Source organism: Lynx rufus, unplaced genomic scaffold (genome assembly GCF_022079265.1).
Source record: "Lynx rufus isolate CCGP_SWC_20201006 ecotype Redwood Valley unplaced genomic scaffold, mLynRuf1.p SCAF_1, whole genome shotgun sequence".
NCBI lineage: Eukaryota > Metazoa > Chordata > Mammalia > Carnivora > Felidae > Lynx > Lynx rufus.
In genome coordinates this window covers 51,988,417-52,001,869 of record NW_025814823.1, presented here as the reverse complement: position 1 = coordinate 52,001,869, position 13,453 = coordinate 51,988,417, and the positions used below count along the sequence as shown (strand labels likewise).

General features: G+C 40.6%; 1 protein-coding gene across 3 annotated transcripts in view; it reads right to left on the bottom strand.

Annotated features, from left to right (window-relative positions):
- Positions 1 to 13,453, bottom strand: part of SLAIN1 (SLAIN motif family member 1) — a 62,391-nt gene that overhangs the window by 5,107 nt on the left and 43,831 nt on the right. For all 3 annotated transcript variants that reach the window (XM_047080898.1, XM_047080884.1, XM_047080890.1), the window contains 3 exons: positions 12,648 to 12,797; positions 10,242 to 10,583; positions 3,369 to 3,524 (listed from right to left, as the gene is read on the bottom strand). In XM_047080898.1, coding sequence (XP_046936854.1) covers positions 3,369 to 3,524; positions 10,242 to 10,583; positions 12,648 to 12,797 — 648 coding nt within the window. The remainder of the gene's footprint in view (positions 1 to 3,368; positions 3,525 to 10,241; positions 10,584 to 12,647; positions 12,798 to 13,453) is intronic.

Below are 13,453 nucleotides of genomic sequence, written 5' to 3'. Positions count from 1 at the left end.
GAAACTAAAGTTTGAAAAAACACTTAAGAATAAATTTCACTATGATGCATTAAAACTTCCTTTCAGAAAGCCATGAACACTTAGCCTGAGAGACGTGAGGAAGATCTAAATGAAGAGATGTTCCATACTAATGAAACAGAAGAATATTATGAAGATACCAATTCTCCTAAAATTTATCCACAGACTCAATGACATCCCAATCAATATCATTTGAAATGAAATTACACAAGTTACTCAGGAAAATCATCCTATGAACTCTCCTAATACACAAACAAAACAGACAACCCCTTGAGTATTTTAAAAGAAGAAAAAATGATGAGAGTTAAACAGACATAATCCTAATTTTACAAATAAGAATCAGAATGGACATATAACTTATCCAAGAGCATATGATTAAGACCCAAACTCAGATTGTTTTACTGCAAATCCTGTGTTCTTCCTTCTGTATCATGCTGCCTTTCCAACATTATCTTACCTCTGTGTTTTCCAAAGTAAAATGGTCCAGAACTAGGAATCGTCAGGGTATAAACTTAAAATGTATAAAGAATAATCACTTAGAATGCTTACAAATGAAAGTAAATGACGGGGCGCCTGGGTGGCTCAGTCGGTTAAGCGGCCGACTTCAGCTCAGGTCATGATCTCGTGGTCCGTGAGTTCGAGCCCCGCGTCGGGTTCTGTGCTGACAGCTCAGAGCCTGGAGCCTGTTTCAGATTCTGTGTCTCCCTCTCTCTCTCTCTGACCCTCCCCCGTTCATGCTCTGTCTCTCTCTGTCTCAAAAGTAAATAAACGTTAAAAAAAAAATTAAAAAAAAAAGTAAATGAGAACAGAATCCTAAGATTTTATTTATTTTTTTTTTAAATTTTTTTTTTTCAACGTTTATTTATTTTTGGGACAGAGAGAGACAGAGCATGAACGGGAGAGGGGCAGAGAGAGAGGGAGACACAGAATCGGAAACAGGCTCCAGGCTCTGAGCCATCAGCCCCAGAGCCTGACGCGGGGCTCGAACTCCCAGACCGCGAGATCGTGACCTGGTTGAAGTCGGACGCTTAACCGACTGCGCCACCCAGGCGCCCCCAGAATCCTAAGATTTGAAAGAAGCATATGACTGACATATTGCACATCAGTGCTCTAAAGGATTTTTCTTCTCTCATTATTATGTTTGACTTTCAAACACCGATTTTTCTACCTTATTTTTTTACATTGATGAATTGGAATTCTCCTGTAAAGAATTTTCCCTTCTCAATTTATGTATTTAGTCCATTACATATGGACCTGTGGTTATTCTGTTGGTTATAATCCTTCACAATTATTTTTTTTCTGTGGCTTCAACTGTCACTGACTTGGTCGCTGGGAACTTCTTCAAGTTGTTTTCTATGTTCTATATTCCCATAATTTTTTGAGCACTTTGACCATAACTGGCCATTATTTGTTGTGTGCATTCCATTTTGGGCTACATATGTTCTTCCGGCAGTCGAATCACACTATTAAGCCACACAGAGTCAGAGTTAACAAAAATTCCTAATCATTACTACATTTGCTACTATAAAAACTATAATATAGTGACTGAGTGGCTTAGTCAGTTGAGCATCAACTTCACCTCAGGCCATGATCTCATGGTTCAGGAGTTTGAGCCCTACCATCGGGCTCGGTACCATCTGTCAACACAGAGCCTGCTTCAGATCCTCTGTCCCCGCTTTCTCTGCCCCTGCCCCTGCCCCACTCATGTGTTCTCTCAAAAATAAACATTAAAAAAAAACAACAACCCTGTATTTTCCTAGTCTACACTAATACGATCAACTCTTGTACTCAAGTATAGAACTGTGTACTAATCTCAGTTAAATTTCATCATGATCTCACCTGGCCTATTGTCCTAGCTGCCTGACATGAAATTAGTAGCTCTGTTTCCCACCATTAACAAATTTCACAGGTCGTCTTCTGTGTCTTTACACAAGTCATTAATTCCAATATTAACAGATTAAGCCCTAATCTGATACAGCCCTATGGCATTCGTCTACTCATTCATTCAAACGTTTACTGCGAACTCATTATATACCAGGCAACGTGCCAGGTGCTAGGCACAGAAAATCAGCTAAGCTGATAATCTAGTATGGAAGATAAAGACCATAAAATATGACACACTGAAATAGGTAAGCACCAAAAATCTAATCCATTCTAGATATGTTTTGGGGGTTTATGGGGAAGTCTGTTAGGGTCATCAACAGAGACTTTTCAAAGGGTATGTGTCTGGGCTGTAGGACAAAGGTAAACAGCAACAAGCTGCATAAAGAAGGGAAAGATCAGCGTAAACTCTGGGGTGATCAGAACAAGCTTCTGCCTCTATTCCTTCACCTGCATGGCCTTGTGCAAACTGTTCCTTTATCTGTTTTCTCAAAATGCAAACTGGGAACGAGGACAGAAACGACCTCATAGGGTTGTTAGCAGAACCAAGTAAGACAATAGCTGTAAACCGGTTAGCACAGTTCCTTGTGCACGGTAAATGTTGTCAATTTGTCTTTAGCAACTAAGACAATAAGAAATCAAAAACCGTCTCATGTGGGGCAAATGCCACGTGAACCCCCAAAATGGATCTGAGGTAGAAGGGCTTCAGACCACCCTGGTTGATGACTTGGCCAGCACACTCTGAACATGCGTCAGGCCTCCTACATTTGGGTACCAACACTGGGACTGTGACCGTAAGTCTGCCTCCCAGGGATCGGTGTCGGACTTAACCCCAACTACTCACGTAAACAGCACGAGCGGGAATGGGAGGGGGGCCCTGGAACCACCACATCCCCACACAAAATAAAAATGTATGAACACAGGATCTCACACTCATTGCATGGCTCACTGCTGGGTAAAACATCCAGAGAATGAATGACAGACTGTGTGGTAAGCTGAAAGGGAGCAGGTAAGTACTACTTTGCACGCTAAAATATAACTTCATTTTGAGAGAAACAAAGCTAAGATAACACTAAGGTGAAAAACAACACAAAGGTAAGAGCAAGACTGAACAAATATGCTTTCTTCAGAGAAAAGGGATCAAGCAGAGATAGCTAGAAAGCAGCAGATCTGCAAGGAAAGAGGTTATTTTTGTTCATATGACAAGCAAACAAATTAATCATCGTGTAGTGCCTCTACTGCTATCCTTGGGTTTAGAGGATTAAACATAATTTACTAATTATTAATTGATAACATATGCACTGATGAAAATACCACTCAATTGTAATGGTGAAGTTAAAAAAAAAAAGTCACAAAGAGAAAAGTTTCCTGCCATGTTCACAAAAGAAAAAAAAAATGAAATAGTAAGATAGTTTTCTAACTGTATTACAACTAAAAATTACTAACGAATTACAAATTGTCACACTTACTGCAAGACTGTATTCTTGAAATCCCGTTCCCAGCTCCATGCAAACTTGAGTCAAAACTCTGACTGTTTCTCACGGCGACTGGAGAACTTGCATTGCTACTTACAGCAGTTGTACTTGGCATCCGAGCTAGATTAGGCATACTTCTTCGGAGCTTGTCTAGAAAAGAATTTCAGTCGAAAATCATAAGTTTATGTCAGTTAAAATAGGAGCTTTCAAAAATAAATATAAATATTATACTCAATAACATAAAAATTATGTGTGTTATGAACTATAACAAGCTACCATAGAATTAACCTTCTGTATAGAAAGCACACTCAGTATCTCCAAGAAAGGCTCTACCAAGCAACTGTTTAAAAAAATGTGTTCTGGGGCGCCTGGGTGGCTCCGTCAGTTAAGCGTCTGACTCTGGCTCAGGTCATGATCTCGCAGTCCGTGAGTTCGAGCCCCGCGTCGGGCTCTGGGCTGATGGCTCAGAGCCTGGAGCCTGTTTCGGATTCTGTGTCTCCCTCTCTCTGACCCTCCCCCGTTCATGCTCTGTCTCTCTCTGTCTCAAAAATAAATAAACGTTAAAAAAAAATTAAAAAAATAAAAATAAAAAAATGTGTTCTATAAAAATAAGTAGGAATTAGCTAATCAATTAGCTATTTGTATACAAATGGATAAATTTGTATCAAAGTGACGTTAGAGAATAATCTTAACAGCCACTTAGTTTTAAAAGACACTAGAAATTATTGCATAGTAATTAAAAAAAAAGAACCAAACTAACACCTACTGTATCTCTTGCTAGCATAGAAAAATGGGGGGAAAAATTATTAAAATCCTAACTTGACATGTTCTGAGATACCCACTCATCACACCAACATGACTACATTAACTTCTGGAAAGTTTTAACTATGAGTAAGCCACTAAACCTCTTGAGACCTGAAAAGAGAACGCTTCCATTTCATTGTCCTGGCTGAGCACACATGCTGCCACAAGAGGGCAGCAGAGAGTCGCCCACAGATTCCCCGTACTGCTGAGCTGTGAATTCAGCACAGGACCACAACCCTGCAAGACACACCGTCCCTAAACTGAAGTTCCCCGAACAGGTCGCTCAAGCTCAGAAAACAAAAGATATATTTGAATGCTAAGCCAAAACCATTCAAGTACAAAACCGGATTCACTTCTTCCTCCCCTTCACACACGGCGCCTTCCACACTTACTCAGACCCGCTGGCTGCACCTTCCCTGCCCAGCAAGTCCTCTAATCCGGAAATTGGGGCCATCTCCTCAGACGCACCTCCCTTCTATACCCCCGGCCCCCGCGTCCTGTCAGTTCTGCCTAATAGTTAATGTATCATCCACTACATCTGGTTCGGACCTCATTATTCATCACTCACATTTTGACAAAATCCTTTTAATTGGTCTCCACGCCCCCTACCCGGTTCCTCGGCCTCCTCTCCCACACAGCCTGCTCTAGTCTCCCAAGAGCACAAGCACATACCCAGTCACCCTCTTAAAGCCTTCCAATCACGCTGCCACCTTCATCCGAAAGCCCAAGCCACTGGGCATGGCCTGCATGAGACCCTCTGAGGTTTTGGCCCCGCATCCTTCTCCAGCCTTACCTCCTGCTACTCCCACCCCTCTGCCTAGTCTCCCATGCAGTGGATGAAGGAAGTTGCCCAATGCTCCACACTCTTGCATCTGTGACGTACTCCAGTCACAGACTGGACTGTCCCTCCACTGGGCCACCCTTCCCCACTTTGTGGAGTGACCGAATGAAAAAGGGCACAGGAATTTGCCACGTATATACTAAATGCCAGGCACCCCAGAAGATGCCGGGGGGACCACACTGTACCACAGGTCCAGTCCCTGACTCTGAGTTTATAGTCTAAACCAGGTCTTCTCAATCTTGTTTCCATTATCCATCCTAAAGAGAAAATCTAAAATTTAACGTTAAATCTTATTTTTCCCAAATGGAACAAATTATATAGAAAAATAACATTTGAAACATTTGGAACTCTGCGGGACTACAAACCACGGTACTATCTCATGCTGTTCATGCACCCCCTACTCTCCAAGATATTTTTATTTTTATTGGTATATGCCCTAAAACACCAACAGACACATACCAGGGCACTCAAGTTTGTGGTCACTTTCTTTCAAGCTAAATTGGAAAACAAATGATATACTTGAACACTAATCCAAAATGTGTCCAAGGACAAAACCAAACTTATCTTCTCCCCCCCTTCTTTGCACTGCTTGTTTCACATTACTTCTACCCAGTCACTGGAGCCCTGCCCAGCAATTTTTGCCTCTTTGCGGGAGTCTAGGGAAAAGACAGAAAAGTAAACAAGTATAATAAGTATACTTACATAATAAGCATAAGAAAGTAAAATAAGAAAGTGTAAAGAGCGCTATGAGGAGACCAAAAAGAAGATTATGTCGACCTCGCTTTTTCTGTATATCTCCTAGTGGAGGTATTTCCACTCCCACAACACATTCTTATTCCCGGTATGTATTTCTAGAGTTAATAATGCTCAAATACTGCCACTGACTGTTAGTTTTCTTGACCATTTTCCTCAATATCTCCTTGAGGCCTATTTTGCACAACCATAGGTTTCATATTCCTAAATTCTTGTTAAAGTTCCTAACCCCAGGCAGCAGGCATTTAATACATTCAGCACACGTTATTTATGTGTATGTTGGCAGACGGTGTGTGGTAGGAGAAATAAGGGAGAAGGGACTGGTGTTAGAGTCTACATCCAGATCTTTTGAACATCACACTAACTGGATGAAAATCGAGCTTCTATTAATGCAAGACTAAATTACTTTGACTATATATATTTAAGCTGCAGGGAGCACAAGGAAAGAATTATATGCTACCATTTAGAATATGAATTGAGTTTCTACATTTCTAAGTTTCCAAACTATTTACTATAAAAGTGTTCATAGCGGCATCTGGGTGGCTCAGATGGTTAAGCGTCCGACTCTTGGTTTCCGCTCAGGTCATGATCTCACGGTTTGTGAGTTCGAGCCCCGCATTGGGCTCTGCGCTGACAGTGTGGAGTCTGCTTGGGATTCTATCTCTCTCGTTCTGCCCCTCTCCAACTCACTTGCTCTGTGTCTCTCAAAAATAAATAAATCTTAAAAAGTTGAAAAAGTTTTCATATATACAGAAGTGTTGAAAAGCAGTGTCGTATCTGCATGTTTTCCACCTAGATATGCTAGTTGTTTTCATTTTGCCATAATTAATTCATCTCCACATATATACATAATTGTTTGCTGTGAAGCCACATAAAAGCTGCAGACCTCTGGACACTTGAACACTAATGCCTTCTCCCTCAGTTTTAATATGATGTCATGACTTCCATTAAGCACATGGAATACATTTTCTTCCTGGTATTTTGAGCTTCAATAATAAATTAGTCACTATGACCTTCCCACTGCCACAATTTCTTTTAAATTTTAAACCTAAAGGTACCCAGGCACTTTGAAATCTTAGGGCCAAAGAATAAGAAAATTCTGTACAATCACAATACTTTCACTCCATGTAAACAAATTAACAATAGGTTTTAATAATCCACATACAAAATTTTCCCATCAAGAATGTCCTTCATAAGCATTTCCCCCTAAACCACGATCAGTCAAGGTTCACACATTAGATGTGGTTGTTGTGTTTCTAATCTCTATTAATCTAGATGTATCTGTTTTTAAAAACCAATCTTTATTCCTGTAAGCAGCAAGTCAGTCTCACAAAGCTTTAAATCTGAAATACGCTTTTTTTTTTTTTTTTTAATTTTTTTTTTCAATGTGAAATACGCTCTTAAAAGTAAAGGCTTCCAAGTGTCAATATCTAGAACACTTCTCCTCTGGGTGAAGCTCCCATCTACAAGCGATGTCAGGGACCATCTGGAAATGAGGTACACTCTTCCTGTCAAACAATGTGGATCACATTAATGACCATATATGCTTTAGTGTTCAAGGAATCAAAAATAACATTCTATTTCTATCTTCACAAGAAATCAGCAATTTGCACTCAAGGACTGAGGTGCAGCAGGGAAAGCTGGAGGAACAGACAGAGGAAAGAATTCAAAGGAGTCTTCTCATGTTATTATTTCTCAAGCAGCAGCAAGAGTTACCACTCTAAGAAACAAAGACTAAAGAGTATTCAGAAATAAAGGGACATGTGGTTACCCACCAATCAGATCTAGCCTTCCAATCAGTACAGGGTACAAGGGAGGGCCCGGGGCTAACAGTGCTAACCTAATGCCACAGACAACCCCTGCCATACCCTAAAAAGATCCTACAAGAGTTAGTCATTGTTCACATCTGGAAAACTATTCCAAATACGCTTTTAATTTTATAACCCCTATAAATAGTCCCATAATGGTTTTAAAAATTTTTTTTTAATGTTTTATTTATTCTTGAGAGAGAGAAGGGCAGAGTATGAGCGAGGGAGGGGCAGAGAGAGAGGGAGACACAGAATCTGAAGCAGGCTCCAGTCTCTGAGCTGTCAGCACACAGCCTGACGCGGGACTCGAACTCACAATTGCAAGATCATGACCTCAGCCGAAGTCTCATGACGCTCAACTGACTGAGCCACCCAGGCACCCCGATCCCATAAATTTTAAGAGCCCTCTTTTCTGAACCTAGGCAGCACTGGAGCTACGAAACCAATAAACATAAATATGCACTGGTGGCTTCTTGTTAGTTATTTTTATTTAGTTTTTAAAGTTGATTTGAGAGAGACAGAGATAGCATGAGTGGGGGAGGAGCAGAGAGAGAGCGAGAGAGGGAGGGAGAGAGAATCCCAAGCTGCCCCTCGCTGCCAACACAGAGCCAGATGCGGGGCTTGAAAGCACTGAGCCAAGAGGTCATGACCTGAGCCGAAGCCAAGAGTTGGACACTTAACCGGCTTAGCCACCCAGGTGCCCCTTTAGTCATTTTAAATGGATCGCTAATTTATTCTCTCCTATCCATATTATTTTAAAAATTTAGAAAAAAAATGATGGCCTAGTTTCAAAGTTGCCACTCTTATTTCACAATTTTGTTCAACTAATATTCCATGGTAACAAATGAAGGGTCAGTTATCTGAGTCACATTTTTTTAAAATGAGGGTGGGAGGGGAGACAGTCAGTCGTTATTTACTTTCCCAGCACTTTTCATCCAGGCAGTGCAAGGGTCATTATTTCATTTGTTCCTTAGGTTGGAAGAGTGTGTACCAGATGATTTGATGTGAAATTATACCTAAGTTTTCCGAGAAAGAGGTATTATTTGCCCACATTTTAATAGCCAAAGAAACCAACGTGTATGGAGACCCGAGGGACCCGTGAAAGACCGAAGTGGTGGGACAAGACTGGACTCCAGAACCTGCACTCTCAACCCCCAAGTTAATCGGCCACAAGTCCAGTCCAGAAAACCGTGGTCATATTCGATTTTCCTTTGCGCGTGGAGCCCAGGCCTTTTAGGAAAAATGAAACTGCCACAGTTGGACGCTAAGCTGTGGGGTGCCTCTGCTTTCCTTATGGGAGTCATCACAGCGCAGGTCCAGGGAAACTGATCCTTTTCATCGTGGTGCTCGGTGTAAGGTGAAACCCCTCTTCTAAGGGAAGACAACAATCCGCTGGCAACACGGAGCAAGCAGCGGGGCCAGCGTCTGCTGGGCAACTAGGATACGATGTTTTAAGACACCTGACAACCATCAGAGCAACAACTCAAGGCGTCCTTTTCCTCGATTTCAAAGCGAGGCAGACTTTCAAGACGCACATGGAATACACTGCTTTTCTGGCATTATGAGCATTAATAAATTAGTTACTACGACATGCCTTAGCTGCCACTTTTTTCCTTTTAAATTTGATATCTAGAAATACTAGAAGAGAAATTATGACTGAAATGTTCAATAGTTTCAAAGGATCTCTCAATTAGCACGAATAATACAAGTACAGAAGAAGAGAAGGTAAAAACAAAAAACATGGTAACAGGTGATCATGAATACAATTTGTATTTGGCCCTGCAGTCCTTTTAAATAGGCTGCTTCACCACTCCTGGGCCCAGCTTTGAGAAATGGTGCTATGTAATAATTAAGAGCTGTAATTATAAATACGGTTTATTTCTCCATATTATACAGGATTTGCATGTGAAATCTGACCGGTCATTGGTACAAAATCATAGCAGGCTTAGAATATTACATGATTGTTCTCCCTAGTCTGTTGGAGGTCAAGGACCGTACCTCCTGGATTGGGGAAGTAAGACTAACTGAATATGGAGAAAGGAAAAAACACACAAGAGAATGACACATACTCTGACCCACCACGTTGACAGTGACGCTGGGGCAGATCAACTTCCTGTTACCACGCCAAGTATCAGCCTCCGTATCCCTCCTGGTACACAGATCTTACTTCTAGATGTCAGAGGGAAAGACACATCCAAACTTGTCCTAAATCGGGATGTGCACAAGCATCACCATCCATGCTTCCCATCCATTACCGCATGACAGGAGCAGGCAGTGCAGGACTGAGGTGGCGGGAGAGGAAAGGAGACACCGCTCAGTGCGATGGGCTCCACGGAGCTCCACTGTGAACTCAGCCAGCACCACCTGCCCGTCCTGCCTCTGAACTAGCAACCACATAAAGATGCCCCATATGCATGACTCATCCTGTGCTGGCCACATCGTGGTGGTTTTCTTGAAGCTGTAAGTCTGTCAGTCTGGGACACGTGATCAGAAACTGGTCAATTTTAGATTTCAACTCAGACCATACTGGTAAGTTCTTGAAGATATACTTAATAAATCTGGGAAACATTTAGCAATTATTTATACTGACATTAAAACCATTTCTTGGCCCTATATGAAAGATCAAAGCACACTAAATACCAAAGGACACATATAACCTACCTCCATTGGTCCTATTTGGTTGCTGATCTGGAGTTTGGGCTTGAGGTGAATAATACTGTTGTTGCTGGTAATTATTTGAAGGAAAATACTGGGAACTGGGGCTCCTCCTACAATCCCGAATGCTGGAGAAAGTCTGTGAATGGGGAATTCCTCTTTGGAAAGGCGAACACCTTGGAAGACGAGGCTGAGGTGGTGGCAAATGGTCAAATTCTTCCTCGTCCTCCAGACTGAATCGATCATATTCTTGATCACTACATGTCCCTTTTTTTCCTGAATTCAGTGACACACTGGAACTATGTCTGGACACAGATGCTGAAGTGGACGCATAATCTTGCCTGAGACCTATGACAGAACAAGAAATAGTATCACCTCACGAGACATCTCAATCCAGCAAAAATTAAGTTTCAGTTAAGCATCAGAAGAAAATTTCTGTCAAATAATTCAAATGAAGGCCACTATCTTGTTCATAGTTTGTTACGTCCCAAGAAAACAGATACATTTACCTACCAAACAGATGTCTAAGATTAGACTATCCTGTTATGCAAAAAAATTGCCCCAATTCCAGTGAAGAAGAAATACACTGCTACAGTTCATCAATCAGTGTCTGTCAATTTCCCCAAATGATCCCTTAAGAAACCTGGAGAGATACTCAGGAAAAGCTATTCATCATCATTACAAACAGTATGTTATTAAGTTAGACAATTCAAATAATCCAATTTCTGTCCAGGGGGTATTCCTCCTGCTCCCCACCCCAGCTTCAAAGTCAAAGCAAAGTTCAAAACCTGGGGTACAAATATTGTCTAACGAGGTCACCTCTCTGTTCTATTTGTTACTAATATTATCTTTTTCAAAGCACACAGACACTTCAATTCTTCAATAGTTTTGGGTTATCCTAAATGAAAACCAACTAAAAATAGTCAAACTGGAAGTTTCTAGTTATTCCTTTCATCTCACGGTCAATACCACAATTTTTTTAAAGTAGTCCCTCCCTGACTAACTTCTGAAACTCACATTAATTGTCTAGTCATATATTTTCAGAAAGCGTTACTGTTATTTTACTATTCCTAAATAACAACATAAAACAATCACTTTCTCCCTCTGAATGGATCTTATCAAACTCTCCATAAGCATTACCATGTTTCTCATAGTAGCCTTGACTAATTTTGAAAACAGGAAGTCGTTGTGCTTGAATGAAATGATACTTGGCTGTTTCTACTTATGTTGACCTGGAAAGATAAAACTCCAAACCAAGCCAAGCCCAGTTCTGTGATCTACATCTTATTGTGCCTTTAATACCTTGCAGTAGTTCACTCCTAGATTTGTTAACTTTCCTGCAGAGCCACTGATACATTGTCCCACCGCTAATGATCTCTTCTATGTTTATATTTATCCTGAGAAGCTTGTCGATGGATTTTAATTGAGTTTATATTAAGATAACTATAGACTCACACGCAGTTCTAAGAAAGAACACCGAGAGATCCCTTGTGCACTTTGCCCAGTGTCCCCCAATGGTAGCATTTTGCAAAATTATAAAACAATATGACAACCAGGATATTGTGATACAAACCCAACTTGTTTAGATATTTTCAGTTTTACTCATATATATGGAAGTATTAAGTTCCGTACAATGTTATCACCTGTATGATCAAATATTCACCACCAGTGTCAAAATACTAAACAGTTCCAAAAATCCACAAAACACGAAAATCCCTTGTGCTGCCCTTTTATAACCACGTCCCCCTCCTTCCTGAGATCCCACACCCTGTCTCTAACCCTCATCAATTGTAAAATTTTCTCACTCCAAAATGTTATATAAATGGAATTACACAGAATGAAATCTCTTGAGATCTTTTTTCACTCAGCAGAATTCCTGGGAGATTCATCCAAGATGCTGCCTGCATCAACAGTCCACTCCCTCTTACTGCTGAGTAGTACTCCTTGGTATGGGAGCACTGAAGCCTGATTAACCATTCACCTCTTGAAGGACATCTGAGTTCATTCCAGTTTGGGGCTGTTACAAATAAAGCTGCTACAAACATTCATGTATAAGTTTTTATGTGAACAAAAATTTCCACTGTTCTAGGACAGGTGCCCAAGACTGCAACTTGCTGGGGTCTATGGGAATTGCATGTTTGTTTGTTTTTTAAGAAGCCAACAAACGGTTTCCGTAGTAACTGTACCAGTGATGTCTTTATATTCATGTACTTGACCAGAGTATGTCCTAACAACTAATGATGCCCATGAAAGCCTGAGGGGCATTAACTGGCCCATCTACACGGTAGGGTAGGCATGAGAAAAAGAATCTAATGCTTACCCATTACCTTGGGAGAAATGCCTAAGCCTCCCTATCCCCTCACATTTCAAGTAGAAGACTCTAAGAAGTTTCCTACTTTAAAGAGAACATACTTTCTTCTTGGAGACGAGCCATGATCTGGACATCAGTGAGATCCTGTAACTTATATCCCATGGAGATAGAATCATCTTCCAATTCTGAAGTACTCAGCTCACTGTCTATAGAGGACTGGGGACTGAGAGGGGAGCCCCTGGATGTGTAACCTGAAAAACAAAGGAAACAGGTTTATCATTTGGTCTGAAGAACTGATATTTACATAATGCTTTACAATTCCTGTATCAAGTCAGCAATTTTCTTCCTATTTTCATAATGCCACTGAAGGGTGACCAACACGTAACCATTCAATGGCAAGACAATATGCACAGTCCTTCACATGTTCATGATTCACATATATTTTTTCAGGTTCAATTTTCACAATTAAAAAAAATCACTCTGCACTATACACCAAAAAAACTGTTAAGAGGGCAGATTGAATTATGGTTTTACCACATCAAAATGTATACATATCACTAGTGCTGAAATCTGCATCCCATTAGGTAAGTATATATCTGAAGACATTATAGAAGAATACTTAGTTCCATGTTCACTTTTGATTAATAATCACATATGCTTCTCTCTAGTAGTAACGGATTATAAGTTTTAAGATTAAACTATAATCTGGTCCGTTTTTCAAACAGGTACAAATAGAGCTATGAATGAATAAGAACATCACATGTAAAAGGCTCACATATATACACAGAAGCATATATAAAATCTCAATGACAGAGGGTACAGTACTCCCAGGAGATGGGAAGTCACCCACAAAAGTAAAAAAGCAATGGCTTGGGTAAAAGAACAAAGGAAGAAAGGCCCCAAAGGG